Source organism: Psammomys obesus, unplaced genomic scaffold (assembly GCF_907164565.1).
Source record: "Psammomys obesus unplaced genomic scaffold, mPsaObe1.curated_primary_1811, whole genome shotgun sequence".
Classification (NCBI taxonomy): domain Eukaryota; kingdom Metazoa; phylum Chordata; class Mammalia; order Rodentia; family Muridae; genus Psammomys; species Psammomys obesus.
The window spans coordinates 7816359-7834442 of NW_026596088.1; the positions used below are offsets into that span (position 1 = coordinate 7816359).

Below are 18084 nucleotides of genomic sequence, written 5' to 3' on the forward strand. Positions count from 1 at the left end.
GACAGTCCTCCAGTAAGTATCCAGGGGACCAGCAGTTTCTGAGGGCACAGCTACATTGCAGTGTTTGGATAAGATCTCATCTGGCCAGTTATTCCCAATTCTGGGTTAGGTAGAAGCCCAATGAGGGAAGAGAGTGGAGTGTTCTAGTTAGGTAAGTCAGACTGTTCCAGATAAGAAAAGGATGTATGGCACGGAAGTGCTGAGAGGAGTCTGCCAAGGACCTCATGGACTCAAGGAACTCAAGATTGCTTCCCTGCTGGGTAGATTTTAACTGACTGCTCAATTTCTCCAACCCCAGTGCCTGTGCCCCTATCCCCCAGCCATTTAGAAATTGTGATTGTATTATTAATGTTCTCTTGTTGAGAAACTCCCAAGAAAGGAACAGTCAGGGCTGGACTTTGGGTTCTCTGTGAAGAAGTTTTGTTTTGTTTTGCCAAGAGATTCACAAGTAAGGTTTGTAGCTGACTCTTCTGGGTAACAAAAGCCTCTGTTTCACTCAACCTCAGGTAGGCTTGGGTGGATGAGCAGTCGCTGGAGGCAAAATGTTTGTCCCTCAGGTAAGGTAGCTTTTTGACACTGGGGAGGTGCGATATGTGGTTACCATTTTTAAATTCTGCAACATCTGAGCATTACTACACAAACTGAATATGTTGGAAATTGCTTACTTTTGAAAAGCAAGTGACTTTTTGAGTTTCCATGGTATTTCTTTAGTAATTTATTAGCAAGCTGGTATGAGATAGAAGGTTGCTTTATTGATGCCAAACTTGAATGTATCATTCTTAGTGACACTTTGCTGTACTTCTGGGGGTACCTCAGCAATTCTATTCACTATGGCAGATGTGCCAACATGTGTGTTGTTGGGTCCAGGAGCCTGTATGTACCCATCTGATGAAGTCGCCAGCACTGGCTGAAAAATCCAAATTTCAGCCAACGCTTTGGGCCAAGGAGAGATAATTTGAAAATGTGCAAAGCAGTATTGTTTATATTAGATGGACACAATAATAAAAAATTAAGCTGCACACAGTAGTAGCTTGAAACAGTACTGTCTCCTAGGGTCTGGTCTTTAGGCCAGATCAGGTGATGGGACCCCGTAGATTATGTACTTGAACTAAACATTGGTGGGAAGTTAAAGACTTTTCCAAAAACTAACAAAGCAAGAGTATATATTGGAATGTATGGTTTGCTGTATTTCAAGTGGGTTCTTCAGTGCAGCAGGTAGACCTACTTACATGGTTACATAAGGGATGGAAAGAACGCTACTGTTAAAAAGTTTTTATCCCCCTACTGCCACTTCTAAAAAAAGAAGTCTTTTTAGACTTCTTACTCTCCTGTGTATGTTAGGATGGCTAGTGATGACCTGAACATCTTAGTAAATGACAAAGGTCTTACTAGGAGAACATAAGCAGTATTTAGATTAAATGCTTGAAAGGACAAAATTATCAAAATATACCAATTATGACTATTTAAGGACATGTGGCATTCATCTTCCCTTCTGGGTCATGTAGGGGGGAGGTTCTTGCCACTCCTCTTCAGAGTTCATTCCTTTGGTAAGCTGTAATTGCAGCCCATACTCAGTTTGAGCTGGTCCAGGACTACATGGTTTGGGTTCCCTCCGCCCTTCTCTCTCTCTCTCTCTCTCTCTCTCATGATGCTTGAGCATTGGGCACAGATGCTGAGATGGTTTGATTAGCTGAGAAATCAAAGTTCTGATTTGGGTGTTGGGGCATCGTGTTCTGTTTCTCCTGGAAACCCAGCCTGCTCTCATAGATACCTACTTCCATCTTGAGCATTGCCAAAAGAAGTCATTCAGCAGCTGCTGTTTTTCTCTCAATACAAATATATTTGCTATAGGAGAAGTATCTTTCCTCCAGTACTGGTCCCCAGTCCTTAGAATCTGATTACCTGCTCTTCCCTGCTGCACTGAATATGGGTCTAGCTTTCAAAGAGGGAATTTGAAGCAATAGGCAAACGGGTTGGTTGAAGTGGTCTTGCATATATACTGTCTTAAGCCGCTGAGGTTATGAGTCCACCGCTCATGTGACCCTTCACCTTTGTGGATCTCTCTTGGTTTGTGAGCAGCATACGTTTCTTGAGGTTGTACAGACTTGACAAAAGTTAACACTTTTGTATTCTCTGCACTGTTGCACTCTTCCAATAGCCCCTTGAATATTAACTTGATATACACATTTTTGTCTTTGATGTCTACAGTAGTTTTTTTCTTTTTTTAATTTGAAGGTTATCTGCTGTTGGATTCAATAAATTTGTTTACCTGACTACTGATATTTCTGCAGAAAACAAAAGCAAAAAAAAAAAAAAAAAAAAACTGATTTTATTCTGAGGCAAAGATACCCATTGGGAATCTTTTCCAACATGATGCTATGCTATATTAACAACTTGGGGAAATGATCCATGTAGGATAAGCGCCCAGCTCCAAACACAGGTTAGGATCTCTGTGCATGACTGTTTATATGCCCACTACTGAAATCATCTGAAGTCACTCAGTTCCCATAAGAAGTAAAGTTAGTCTTGAGCCCTGCGTTAAACATGTGGTCCCTAGCTCAGGCTTGTAGTGATTAGGTTTACCTTTTATTCATCAGCAAAATTAAGGCTGTTAGGATTTAAGAAAAAGTTTATGAAACACCCATGATACCTCACAGTGCTCAACCATAAGTCCTCTTAAGGTTCTCCAAAAAGATGTCAGGTACATAGTGTGTGTGTAGGGGGTAAGGGGAGATAACAGTTTGTGTGTGGCATGACATTTGATCTTTCATCATTGCTCCCTAAAAGGGCTCGACTTTTCATTGTGCCAAATTGGGAGAGGGAAGACTTAACAAGAATTCCTAACTTGTATTTTCTGGTTACTATGTGGTAAAGAATGGCACTGAATCTTGCTCATTTCTTTGACAGAAGTACTGATGGTTCTCAAAGATTCCTAGCCTCCTAGTATCTCCTAAGATCTAGTAAGTGTGGGGTGGGGTTAGATAAGCCTTTTCAATTGGGAAGGGTTTATAAGCTTGACTACATTCCCTAGCAAAGGTTGGGATCCACACTCCTCCCATTGACTCCTGGGCCTTGACTTCTGTGCTTTGTCTCTTCTTTTAAGCACAGGTAGGGCTTTACAGATTGGAGAGTTAACAGATTGGAAAGGACAGCCAACCGGATGTTAACAGTGCTGTATACTGCAAGCTGATAAAAGCCTATTTTCAATTGAAATGATTAAGTGATTTTTATAGTTACCAGATGAGCTTAATTGCATGTGGAATGGACTTCTACCAAGAAAGGATGCTAAAAAGTAGTCCAGAAGGATGGCAAAGCATCAGTTCAATTATGGCCTCTTCTATCAAATCCTGAAAGCAGATGGCCAAGTTGGCTATGGAAGTCATCCCTCTAGCCCTGGGTTTTAACTTACGAAAGAAGTGAAGCTAGCTAATTGGATAAATTTATCTACATATAAGAGAAAGCTACTATGTGTCAGTGTCAGGAAGAATAGAGGTCAAATCATTAGAGACATGTAAGCTTGGCAGGTGGGTATTAACTTGATCCCTGGACCAATCAGGACTTGAAATTACAAGATTTCATGCCTTAAACACCACACCGAAGTAGACGCCTTTTTTGGTTGATTGTTTGACAGGTAGCTCTGGCTGTCTTGGAACTCATTCTGAACCAGGCTGGCCTTAAACTCGGATGCTACTGCCTCTGTAATTTAAAGGCATGTACCTTTAAATTACTGGATTTAAAGTGCTGGATTTAAAGGCATGTACCGCTACCACCCTGTCTAGAAGCACTTTTTAGACTGACAAAGGGACATCATATTTGATCCATAAGCTCTTAAAAAGTCAACATGAAAAAAGGAGTTGCTTTGTAGCAGAACAGGCAACAGATATTTACCACCTATTGAAGAGAATCTGGCCAAAAAGCTGAAAAAGTTGGATGTCAAAATGATCCAGAAAGTAGTAATTGAACATGAATTTTTTTTTTTTAAATGTATCACATAGGCAAAGATTTGAGACAGAGTATTCTGGAAAATAGTAAAATCTTTCTGTAGCTAAAACTATTAATATGCATCAATACAGTAACTTTTCTTAAAAAAATACCTGCCAAGTATATATGTGTAAGAACATAATCTGCAGCTTCAGAGTCAATAAAGTAGTGTTTTAGAAATTGAGTTACGGTATTACCATATAATGCAGCTATTTAAGAAAAAAAACTAAGCCTGCAAAATATTGGCAGTCATTGACTCTGGGTGGTTGGATGTGTGTTGAAGTTTTTAAACTTATACTGACTTTCCTATTTTGTAGGAGGTCATTTTTAGAGGGTCAAGGACATAAAAACAAATGTAGCGTCATGTTCTGAACAATCCCAATATAGGCACAGGAGTTTAAAACCTAAATCAAGAGTCTTAAAAAAACCCTGAGTTGCCTTTTCTCTTGGCGTTGCCTTTTCCCTAAGACTGCTCCTTTGGGCAGCTGCCTTGGCAGCTCAGCACTGGCTGCCTAGAAGGGTGTGGGAGGAACAATGCACAAACGCACTTATGAATGGAATGTGTGTTTTGCAAGAGGCCAAGTTGGCAGCTTTGGTTTCCAAAAGGTGGGAGCATCAGCTGGAAGAACACAGTGTGCAGAATTCTCAGAGGCTTGTGGGCCAGGTCCATTTCTTCAATTCTGCAGTTGGGGCCTAGGGGGAAAGTGTTGTCCATCCCAAAGGAAATAGCCTTTCAAGTCTTGGGAGCTAGAGGAGTGCCCTAGGTTCAGAGAGCCTTTATAGCTTCTTGCAACAGTTCGCAAAATCCCATTTGCCACTTCCTGAGTACTTACTGGTGGACTTTGCTAATTTAATCTTAGCAACCATGAAGTATGTTCTGAGTTCCCATTTTAAACAGGGTCACATAGAGCCCAGCCTAATACTATTCTTGACATTTTTCCACAAACTGGAACTTAAAAGTCTCATACTTCTTAAAAGTAGGTATTCACTCATCTTATACAGTTATGGACTCGGGATAACCCAAATCACAGCAACAGATGAAATTCTAACCCAGGTTTGTCCATGTCCATGAGAGGCACTGTCTTTCAGGACAGGAGCCTCAAGGGGTAGATATCAATTGAGCCCCAGCTGGAAAGGAAGCTCAAGTTAGCACAATACAAATTTCCTCCTGCAGAGGGACTCCAGGAAAACTGTCTTGACCTCAAATTAAACCCGGTTGCTTGGTTTCACTTAGGGCCCACCCAGTCTTACAGAGGCTATATATTTAAGGGCTAAACACCAACCTAAGTGTCCAATGCACTTAGGATTCTTTCTTTCTTAATTATGAAAGTAATGATGCAGCTTTTGGTTCTTTGAAACAGTCTATGTAACTTTGGTGGCCTGGAACTCACTATGTAGACTGACCTGACTTTCAAACTCAGATCCATCTGCTTCTGCCTCCAGAATACATGCACCACCAACCCTGTTTGTGTGTGTGTTTAATAGAACCTTGCATATCAAAGCAATTTGTAAAACATGATTTTCCAGTCCTCCTACTCAGAAGTACTGCTAACATCCTGGCTCACAGTATTCCAGTTCTGGAACACGGGTTCCAATGCTGTGCATAGCTTTGTATAGTTCCCCTACACAACAGGAATCAAGACTGTAATACTCTTCTATAGCCCTACTCATGCACAACTATGAACTCAACTTGATTATCTCCACAGTAATTCTGAAAGCCGCTTGAGGTAGCAAATGCTTTTGATCCCAGAAGGCAGAGGCAGGTGAATCTCTTGAGTCTGGGACCAGCAGAGTCTAGAGAGTTCCAGAACAGCCAGGGGATACACATGAGACCTTGTCTCAAAAAGCCAAATAATAATTATTCTATGAGATACTAGCATCTCTGGTCCTGAACTAACAGTATTTAGCTTAAATTGAGCAACCTAATAATAAAAAAGCTGGGATTTGAAGGGGTGCATGTGCGCACTCTTTCCTTTGTAATAACCCTGTGGCATCTACTTCATGCATTGCTTTTATTTAAGCATCTTATTACCCTCACTTCTTCAAGTAAATTGTAGGACCTGAGTGTACAAAGCAAGATTTTTGGTGTGATGACAGATTAGTTCACTTTTTCTGGAGCAGTCAGTATGTAAAAGATTAGGAATTGTGGACCTGTGTTTTCAACAGTCAGCTTACAATTTAGCACTGTTTTTCTGAGTTTGAAGTTTCCATTTCCAAGTGGTGCCCTGGTCTGCTGAGGACACCTGCTGGTGAAGGGTGATGCTGCAGCTGAAACTCAAGAATGAGCGATTCCCAAACCATGGGATTAAAAGTGGGTTCTGACTACAAAGCTGAGTTTTCCACTGTCTTTGGTCTTGCCAGTCTATCTTTCCCCCATCTTGAACTTTACAACAGATGCTTAGGAGTCGACAGTTTAGCCAGTTACTTAACATAAATTGGACAAAGTGGCTGGACTGGAATCAATCAGTACCTGTGTAAATAAACTCAGACACAGCACTCATATTTCCCCCTTACCATGTCTTAAAAGGAGAAAATGTTTTGAGTTTTATACATTTATTGAAATTTTGAAGATGACCATAAACTTTAGCTGGTATACCAACTTTTTACCAAGATGGAGAGTCATTTTCTCTGTATGTGAAATGGCACTTGGAAAGTGTAGGGAGACTCACACTCCCATGCCTAGGGTGTCACTTTCCTCTCTTCCTCTTTTATTTTCATCAGTCCCAGGCCAGGGTGAGATCCAAAAGTGCTGCAATAAATAAAAAACAATGGCATGTTTTTATCTATGAGTGGCTGTACACTCCTAGGGCAGAGGAAGTTTTTAAGTAGACATGCGCCATACACCAAGTGGCAGGTTTATGGAAAGCTGCCTGCTGGAGGAGGCTCAGTGAAGAAGCCCGATTAATATCCTGGTTCTGCTGCTTAAGAGATAAATGACACATTTTAATTAAGCCTCATTTTTTTTCAAATATAAAATTCTAAGACATTTAAGCTACTATTTCACCAAGGTTTAAAGAAGCATAGTAATAACCATATTCACTGGGCACTTCTTATAGATCAAGTATGGATAAAAAACTTGTCTTCTTAATCCTTAAAAGCACCTCAATGATACAAGTATTCATTCCATTTTCCAAGCAAAGAAACAGGCTCAGATTATAACTTGTTTTAGTCATACAGTGGCAAGTAACAGCCAGGTTTCAGTAATGAAAATATGTCCTTAGTCCTTAGAAACTGGTGTTAGTCTTTATTTTACTTAAAGACTTTGTTAGTACCATTTGAAAAACTTTATATTATTTTTTTTTAACGATGCGTGTCACTGGAATAGTGCTTACAACTGAGGAGAGAGCTAATACCTGTTAGTTCACTGCCACCTTATGAATATTCGTGAGACTAGGTTAAGAGAGCTAAAGGAGTTCTTTGATGGAGAGCAGGCAGAACATGAGCGAAACAAAACCTGACAACCTGCTGTCTAGTAAGTACTAGCCTTTTATGTATGTGGATCTGGTTATGGTTCATACCGTGACTAGTTACACTTACTGGTTGTGTGACCCTGGTAAGTTACTTAAAACAGGCATTACTGCAACGTTTGTGCTTAATACAGATTTGAAGAATTTAATTTTGATGCAGTCTATGTAGCACAATACTTTTTAAGGGTTTGACAGATTCCCATGTGCCAACCAACTCTAGTTGCATCCCCAGGACTCTTGCTTACCTGTACCATCCTCAACCTCTTTGCCTTGCCATCCTGTATCCTGGCCAAGTCTGGTGAGTACCCTGAAAGCTCACTGCCTGCTATGTTCCTAAGCCTCAGGCCCACTTTTAGTGACATAGCCTATACTCTGGCTTAGCCTGGTAAGTACCCAAGACCCTGGCTCATCCAACAGCCATCCATCCCGTCTACATTTCTTACTTACCACTGAACTGGAATCATCCCTGTTCATCCAATCCATAATCAACATTGATTATCTGAAGCACTGACTACCAGCTCTTCATACCTGATCTGAAATCAGGTTGTTGCACAACAAAACCAAAATAAAACTTTGAATCAACAGAGGCGGCCTAGAATCAGACATACAACCAACAAAAATGCCTCTATGACCAAGTCACATTGCAAAAACACAAATATGTCTCCCTCAAAACCCACCAGCCCTATAGAAATGTTCTTCAATAAAAACTACCTAGGTAAATTCAAGAATACAATTAAAACAACATTCACAAAAATCATAAAGAGTTTACAAAAGGCAACAGTAGCAAGTCAGTTGAACTTAAAGAGGATAGGAGTAAATTCAAGAAAACAAATATGTGGCTGAATGAAAAGACAAGACAGTTCAAGATCTGACAACTAAATTCACTAAAGAGGTAGAAATAATGAAAACTGGAAAACTCAACAACCCAATTAGGGAACTTGGGAAAGCCTTTCCAGTAGAATGGATCAAGCAGAAAATATGAGGACTTGAAGATAAAATAGAGGAATTAAGGATGGAGAGATGGTTTGGTGGTTATGAGAATTTAATCCTCTTGCAGAGTCCCCATGTTCATTTTTCAGTTCCCAGTATCCTTATCAAGAAGCTTACAACTGCCTGTAACTCCAGATTCAAGGTATGTGCTGCCCTCTTCTGGCCTCTAATGCACTCACTCATATGGCACACACCAACTCACATGTATACACATAAAAATAAAAAGAATTGGACCACACAAGCAAAGAATGCGAAAAATTAGCAAAAACACTATATGAAAGGAATGTAAAGAACCAATACAAAAAGACAAAATCTAGCCAGGTGGTTAGCACATGCCTTTAGCCAGGGTTATATTGAGAGAACCTGTCTCAAAAAAACCCAACAGACCAAATCTACAAATTATAGGCACAGGTGAAGGACAGGAATCACCAGGTCAATGGCACAGACCAGAACTTCAACAGCATCATATAAGAAAACTCCCCCAAATTAAGGAGATTACTTAAACACGTAGCTCACAGTGGCATAAACTTATGTAGTCGAGGCTACCCTTGAACTCCTTATTCTCCTCTCCCCACCTCCCAAGTGCTGAAATTACAACACTAAATCCGGCCTTTACATTAAAATGACACATTTTGAGGTGACAAGATGGCCCAATGGGTAAAGGCATTTGCCAATGAGCCTGTTGATCTGAGCACATGTATGCTCCTCCCCCCAAGATAAATAAATATTTAAAAAAACTACTACTCCCTCACTTTCTGTCTGTCTCATACACACACACATGCTGATTCACTCATCCCAGAACTGCACTCTGTTTTAAGATTTAACATTAATTTTTTTAAATAAGGTATCATATTTTTATGTTTTGAAAAAAAAAATCACTGATTTACTGCAAATCCCTCAAGAGAATTTTGTTTTCAGACATGTTTTCACAATGTACCCCAGGACTGGCTCTGAACTCATAGTCTTGCGTCAATCTTCCAAGTATTGGGATTATAGTATGCACCATCTTCCCAGCTTAGACCTATAATGGGTAAATAGCTTGGCCACTTCTTAAAAATATATAATACGAGCTAGAGACAGGCCCACACAGCCTGTTTCAGTAAGTCAGGCTTAAAATTAAAAAAAAAAAAAAAAAGTTAAGATTGCTGTGCCTCAGAAGCAGAGGTGAGAATGAAGAAAAAAAACAGGGAAGTCCAGAACATAGCTCTGATATGTGAGGAGGGTAGGCCTAATCACAGATAAGCTTGGGCCCTGTGTTGGGATATCTTGTCCTTCTGTTGTCACATTAGATAACTACTTCTTAACTCAGGTTAGAGGACCTAAGCCTTTGAAAGGGTATGTGCTGTATTAAAAGGACCTATAAATTTAAGCATACAAATAAAATAGGAATGTAATGTCTAGTTTTTAGAACTGTAGTAAGAACTCATGTTAACTCTCATCGTGTACCTGAACATCATTCAATTAAAGGCCTTTCCTTGAAAACAGCCAAATTCCAGGAATCAGAATCTCTAGCAGCAGGCTACGATCTTTGGGTGGTTTGTCTTCAGAGTCTAGGACCAAAGTCACATGTTAACATTTAGTTTCAGCTTGGAATGATGAAAAGTTGTAGGGAAGGATGGTCATGATGGCGTATGACATCAGTGTACTTAATGCAAACTTAAAGGGTTAGAATATAGATTATATATTATGTGTATTATATAAAAACAATAACAACAAAAGCTAGCAGGAAGACATAGTGGTTACAGTCTTGCCACAAATTTCCCAACTCCAAGTCTCTTGTCAGAGGTAATCAGTATTTCTATTTTTATCTATAAGAACAAAAAAGTAACTTTGGAAGTCCTAATTTTTTTTTTTTTTTACTTAAGTTATTACTGTACCAAGTTCTGAGTTGCCTGAATTCCACATTCTAAAGCTAAAAAACAAACAATGTAGTGACATTTTTTCCTACTCCTTTAACTTAGCTGATTCAATCCTACAGCTAGGGGCCTCAGCAGTACTACTTACTATATAATATTCTTTAGATAGCTCTTCTTGGAAAAAGAGTCTCACTGTGTAAGCCTGGCTGACCTAGAATTAGATCAGGCTGGCCTCCACTTTGCAGAAACTATGCTGCCTCTGTCTCCATGTGCTACCATACCCAGCTTCCATAGATATTGTTATGCTGTTTCTAGTTTTAATTCTTGTCATGTCTTCTTTCATGCTTATGCTATTGCTTCAGGTGTCAACTTTAGTCATTTATCTACTTATGATAAGACGGTAAGACCATAGAGATAGAGATTTACTTAAGTCCTTTGAACTACATAAATTTTAAGATATAATAAGTATTTAAATAATTTTAAAAGTTTCCTTTTACTGAAATAGATTTTTAAATAATTAAAATCCTCAAGAACACTTATGTAAATAAAAATCCAATATATAAAATTTATTACAAGAGACTAGAGAATTAAAAAAGAAAAACAGACACCTGTAATCCCAGCACTCTGGGAAGCAGAGACAGGAGGATTTCTGTGAGTTCGAGGTCAGCCTGGTCTACAGAGTGAGTCCAGGACAACCAAGGCTACACAGAGAAACCCTGTCTTGAAGAAAAAAAATTTAAAAAAGAAAAAGAAAAACAAGCCTGCAGCTCCTCTCTCAAACTAAAATAAACACTGGTAGAAACATAGCTCCAATGGTAGAGTGCTTATCTTACATGCCCCAGGCTCTAGGTTTAATCCCTAGTCAGTCAGTCAGTATGTCTGTCTGTCTTTCTCTAAGGCATCCACAAATCAATCATCCTGTATTGCATTTTAGCTATTGGCCTACTATTTAGTTAAAACCTACACAACTTCCTAAGATACAGAAGTTGCAGTTCTTCTGTGATTACTGATTTGCTTATTTATTTAGTGTGTATCTGTAGTGTGTGTGTGCGTGTGCCATGAATGACATGGAGAAATCAGCAGACACCTTGTAGAAACTGGTTCTCTCTACCATGTGAATCCCAGAGACTAAATTAAGGTCATCAAATTTGGTAGCAAGACCTTTACCTACTAAACCATCTTGCCAGATGGCATCATCATTTTTTTAAAAGTAGCTATCATTGTTTCTGTTATTTTTCAAATTACTTTCTTATTTTTAGTCTTGTATGTTTCTGTCTGTGTGTGGGTATGTGCACAGGCCCACAGAAGCCAGAGGGGTCTGATTACCCTGGGGCTGGTTGATGAGCTGCCTGATTTGGGTGTAGGAAGTCAAACTCAGGTCATCCAGAAGAACAGTACATGCTCTTAAGCAAGAGCCATCCCCCAGCCCCTTCCCCACTATTCTTTTTTAAAGGATATTTTATTATTTAAAGGTGAAGTCATAATCAGAAGGCACAAAGGCTACATTCAAACAGCAGGGATTTTGTTGTTTTTGTTTTTGAGACACTGTCTTTCTATGTAACCCTGGCTGTTCTGGAACTCTCTATGCAGACCAGCCTCCAGTACTCCTCATGCCTCTGCCTCCTGGAGTTCTGAGATTAAAGGCATTGCTGCCATGCCTGGCTTCAGCAGACATATTTTTCCCTGACCTAAAGGCAGATTTCTCTTTAAGCAAAACAAAATAAAAATTATAAATATACAAAAACTTAAGGTCTAGAAAAACTGATTACATTTGGGTCAGCAACTGCTCTTACCAGACAGAGCTGGAGACACTCAAGTTTATTTCACTAATTTATTAGCTGCACAAACTCCACAATCACCTGATTTTTCTAAGAAAGTCAAAATCTTAATTTTCTCAAGTTATCCAATAGGTCTCAAGAACGAGAGTTATTGACTGGACGGGCCCAACCTGATAAATATCTTCTTAAGAGGCTCAACATTGAAATTTTTGTTAAATGGCCCTGCATAGATAGTTGACATCTTTGTCTACTTGGTCTTCATCTGTAGGAAAATAACAGAATAAAGAAGTAGATGTGAAAACGAACTGAAACCATAGGCAAATCATGGCTTACCTTTTCAAATGTCTAAAGTCCAGAGTTATTAAAGGGCTACAAAGATGGCTTAGTGGTTAAGAGCACTTGCTTCTCTTACAGAAGAGCTGGGTTCAATTCTTAGCACCCACATAGTGGCTCACAACCACCAATAACTCCAGTTCCCGGGAACCTGTTGCCCTCTTCTGACATCCAAGGGTACCAAGTATGTGGTACATATACATACTTGCAAAATATTCACACATAAAAAATAAAATGAATAAACATTTTAAAAGTTATTGTGGATTTAAGTAATTGACAAATGCACTAGACTCTGTATTCAAGCCAGGCATGGTAGAGCAAGCCTTAATCCCAGAACTCTGGGAGGCAGAGGCAGGGGGATCTCTATGAGTTTGAGGCCAGGCTGGTCTGCAAAGTGAGTCCAGGACAGCCAGGATTACACAGAGAAACCCTGTCTTGAAAAACAAAACAAAACAAAACAACAAAAACAAAACCCAAAACCAAAAAAACAGAGTTTGTATTCAAGGATTTCCACTGCAACATTATTTATAATAGGTAAAAATTAAAAATACAAAAGCTATATCAGACCTTAAAATAAGGAAACTGAACTAGGTAATAACATAGAAGATACCTTTTAAATTTTTTAAAAAGTTGCAACAAGGGGCTGGGGAAGGGGTTCAGTGGATGATGAGCTTGCTTGACAACTTGAATTCAGATCCCTGGCACCCACATCAACACCTGAGTGCAAGCGGTACATGCCTCTAATCCCAGCACTGGCAGGTAGAAACAGGATGACCAAATCTGTGAGCTCCAGATCCACTGAGACACCCTGTCTCAACAAACCAGCTAAAAGCAATAAAAGAAGATATTTAATGGCGGCCTCTGACCTTGTCTCTACCAATGCATGCATCTGCCTATGCACTCACCCACCCACATACCTGTAGACATGTATACATACAGTAAACACATACAAAAAGTTGTAAAACAGTATACTCAATCTGATTCTTATTTTTATAAAACATGTTTTTCAGATGTAAATGTATATTGAAATAAAATTGAGGAAGAGATGTAAATTTAATGAAATGTGCATTACTTTACTTAATGAAGGGAGGTTGTAAGTTATGAAACAGTTCAGCAGAATCTATCTACTTTTGTCTTTTCTTCATCTCCTCAATGAAGAAGGGTGAAAAGGGCTCAAAAGAGAACTGAACAATGTTGAAGGGAAACAAAGGGACTTCCGCTCTGGCTTGCTCAGGCACCTTAAGAGAACAGACAGCCATAGACTGAAAGAGTTAGGAAAGCAGGGCTCACTCAACTCCCTCCACGTGCCACAATAATACAAACAATAATTCTTTTTACTCAGACCCCAAAGTAACATACAGCTGGCTTCCAGGTCTAGAGAAAAATGGCTACAGCACACATTCCTCTAGAAAAGCCAATAAATTACTGCTTCATGGCCTTTTGGCGAAGACCCAGCAAGTAATCTGTCCTTGCCAGTTTACTATACTGTGGTCTCTGCCCAAGAACAACATATGAAATGAGTTTCTGAAGCAGGGGATGGAAGGGGAGCTTGTTACATCAACTTCACACATCAACCTGGCACTGTAGAACCTCAGGAACAATGCACCCCTTCTAGGAATACAAGACTTGCTTGCAACAGGCCTGGAGGCCCAAGCTTATAATCTCAACCACATAGAGGCTGCAGATAGCAAGTTCAAGACCAGGCTGTGACTGAGTTCACAGCTGGGCTGGGCAACTAAGTGAAACCCTGTATCAAAATAAAAAGGCTGGAGATACAGTTTAGTGAAACTGCTCTACCATACACAAGATGGTTGATTCAACCTTCTAGTATCACATAAAAACCACACAGATATTATATATATAACACACATGACCCATACTTTAAATATTACTGAATGATTATTACACAACCTTCAAATTACTTGTAAAGGAGAAATAAATTCCAACAGAGGCTTCCATCCTTATACATTGCTACAAGTCAGAGAATAAAGAAAACAAACAAAAAGGAAGCTTAAGAGAACCATTGGAGGGTGGGGGTAGATGGAGGAGAATCAATAAGCCTGAAAGAATCAGATGAAGTACAAAGCACCCCTAGAAAGAAAAAGTCCAGTTAAATGCAAATAATGTGACAACTTTGATATTTAATAACACAAAGCTACAAGCCTGGTAGCCAGAAAGCAGCATGAAATGTATAGAAAAAAAGGTATGTTTAGGAAAAAAAGGTATCTATAGCAGCATGAAATGTATAGAAAAACTTTGCCCTTTGTAGCTGTGGCAAAGAGGAAAATAAGTTAAAGCTCTTGCAGAGAGAGAGAGAACATATGCCAACCTTTTCTAGCAATCTTTTTTCTCTAACAACATAAAATTAATCTGAAACAAGTAACTCCCCACCCAAACCCCAAGTGGTAGGATGTATGCCTCTAACCCCTGCAACTTGCTAGCAAATGAGAAATGCCACTCTTCATTACTTTGTGTTCCCATCTCCCTCTCTGAATCAACAAGGGACATGGGAAACAATGGGAAGGCAACTTCCCACTCCAGAGTGTGCCCAATACTCTGAAGAACCTGGGGACTGTCTTGAGAACCTGGTTTCTTCTCATCTGACTTGGAGAGTTGACAGAGCTAGAGGACTTGTCTAGAAATCATTAAAAAAACTGATTACTACATCATAGTAGAGATGTAGTTCCTCAGGAAAATGCCAGGAGATGTAAGAAATTGTGGGCTGTAAAGACACAGCAACAAACTGCCAAGAGGATTTGAGACAGTTTAAAAATGTAGATTTCCAGAAAACGCAAATCTTGAAGTGTAGGAGGTCCCACATGAAGCAGTCCTTAAAACCAGAACTGATTTGGTTCGCTCTTGCTTTCTCTCCCCCTCTTTCTTATGTATGCGTGTGTGCATATATGTTTGAACGTTATGGTGCATGTCTGCGTGCTGGCATGGAGGCCTGAGGTTGGTATATGGGTATCTCCCCCAGTCACTTTGAGGTGGGGTATTTCACTGAACCTGGGACTCGGTTTCAGCTAGTCTGGCAAACCAGCATTCTCCAGGCATCTTTATCTCTGCCTCTCTGTATCCCTCCCTACGCCCACCTGGCTTTTTGCGTGGTGTTCCTGTCATCTTTGATCTCAACTTGACACAGCCTATAGTCATCTGAGGAATTTCCTAGAGTAGATTGTCCTGTGGGCATGTCTGGGAAATTGTCTTTATAAAGCTCCTTTCATTCATGTAGAAGTGCCCAACACATTGTGGGTGTAGTTCCTTGGGCTGTTAGTCCTAGGATGGAAAAGAAAGCTAAACATGAGCTGGAGAGCACCAGGAAGAAGCGGTCCTCTGGAGTTTCTACTTCAAGTTCCTGCCCTGACTTCCCTCAATGACAGGCTATAACTTGAAAACTCAATTTGGGTCAGACTGTTTTATCATAGTAACAGAACAAAACTATAATACAAGGTTCTGGGAATCTGAATGCTGGCACCTTAATTTGTATGGCAATTGCTTTACCTGCTGAACCATCTCCTCAGACCAGAACTGGTTATTTTTCTCAAATGTCTAGTGCTCTACTATTGAGCCACACTGCCAGCCTCTAGGCAAATACAGTTTTGAGAAATCTATTTGTACCAAATTATTTCATTCATATAACTTTAAAATGGGAATGATCATTATTCCCATTTTACCACAAAGAAATACAGATGTTTTTTTGTATGGATGTTACAGATTTGTATGGATTTTGTGGGATGTTACAGAACCACAACATCCCACGGAGGTCTATGCAGCTCTGTCGCCAAGGCCGAAATCGGGGCCTCCTTCCTCTTTCTGGGCTTCCTCTGCACCTCTAGCTCGGTCAGGCTGCAGGGGAAGGATGAGCTGGAGCCGAGGTTCTCCCTCCAACCCAACCTCCCCCTCCAAACCAGGACACCGTGCCCGGGCTTCTCTCCCCCGAAGCTCTGGACAGGCGTGACGGTCTATTTTTCCCTCGAAGCAGCCCAAACCACTTGACCACGCTTTGCCTTCGCAGAAAATCGCGCGGCCCTACGACCCCCGCCCCCGGAACCCCTCCGCTCTCCCCGACCCGAAGGTTTCGCGAAGTTCGGAGCCGGCTCCCCGAGGGACGCCAGGGGCGGAGCGAGGGACTGCCCATCCTCAGGCCTCCGTCCACGCCCACCCCAGGTCCCGAACCGCCCAGGCAACGCCGCGGCTGCTCGGAACGCGCCGGAGTTTGAACGGACCGGAAGCGAGGCGGCCAACTTCCGGCTGCTGGGCTTCCGGACTCCGAGGGAGCGAGCGAGCGAGCGTCGGCAATGGCTACCAAGAGCCTGGCGCGGTACGCAAGCGGTTTCCCCGCAGGGTTGGCCGCGGTCCTCCGCAGCCGTTTTGTCTGGGTCCCGCGCCCCACGCCGCCGGCCTCTCGCTGTACGGCCTGGCGCTGTGTCGGGTCTGTGTGGGGTAGGTCCCGGGAGACGCCAGCACTGTGACAGCGCAGGGCAGGTCGCTCCCAGGCGGGTGCCGCTGCTCCTACCGCGTCCGAGTGGCCCGCCGAGGCCAGTCTTATTCCAAGAGGCTCTCGAGTTTTCGACCCGCCGTGCACGTTTGAGATTTGTGGACGCAGCGGGACGGGACGGGCAGAGCGGAGCGCGCCTGCAACACGAGCGAAGCAAGTTGTAGGCCAAGCCTGGTTCACTTGGAGATGTTCAGGCAGGCCTTGACTACATAGTGAGACTGTCTCAAAACAACGACAAAACCAAATAACAACACAAAAACAAAAACCCTGGATATGATGTTTTAATGAACAGCCTAGATTTCGGGGTTCTAGAATCCTACTAGAGGTTTACACAAGATAGCCATCTTTAGCAAAATACGTACTTTTCTCATGCATGAAATGTGGATTACAGACATTTTTACCTCCCAGCATTGGTTAAAAGAGGTTACCACCCTAATTTAATATTGACTGATGAAGTAACCAGTCAGTTTTAGCTTTTAATTCCAAATCTCCACACTGCCCTTACAATTTATCTTCTTCAAAAAGCCAAAGAAACTTCTCCAAGGTGTCTGCCTCCTCAAAGTTGTACTCATCAGATTTTTGTCGCAGCTGCATTTGGGACCGTGGTTAACGCTTTCCCTTCTTCGGACTAGCGTATTGCTGTTGGGGGTCTTGTTGTCATAGATTGCCTTCCAGTAGTACTCCGGTTACCTTACTTCCTCTCCTAGATTTTTAGTTTAGGAACAGGAGCCATCTCCTTGGAGCGTAGCAAGGGCTTGAAAATACAAAAATGGCTAAGGGTTTTAAAGTGTAACTTTCCAGCCATTTGTGTCCCTCCATACTGCTTTCAAATGAGAACAGGTAAAATTAGTGTTTGCAAATTAGTCAACCTGAAGCCCATTCAGGACGCTAAACTCAAGAGAAGATGGCAGTTAGCCCAAGAACCCAGGGCTTTTAAAGTCTAGACCTGGTTCTTGTCAGTTAGTACACAACTGTTGTTTAAGACAGGGCCTTGCTATGTACTCCAAGCTATTCTTAAATTCAGTTCTGCTTTGGCTGTGGAGTGCTGAGCTTACAGGTGTGTGCCCCCACACCCGACTCCAATTATATATAGTACATTAATGAAGATTTTGCCATTTGTTCAGTGCTGCTAGTTTGATAGTATTCGGACTGGAGTATAATGAGTTGATTGATCTTAACTG

General features: G+C 41.1%; 1 protein-coding gene across 1 annotated transcript in view; it reads left to right on the plus strand.

Moving 5' to 3' along the window:
• Positions 1-16674: 16674 nt before the first annotated feature.
• Eri2 (ERI1 exoribonuclease family member 2) overlaps positions 16675-18084 on the plus strand; it is a 7200-nt gene continuing 5790 nt past the window's right edge. The window contains exon 1 of the mRNA XM_055627327.1: positions 16675-16726. Within this exon, the coding sequence (XP_055483302.1) occupies positions 16704-16726 (23 nt within the window). The 5' untranslated portion in view covers positions 16675-16703. The remainder of the gene's footprint in view (positions 16727-18084) is intronic.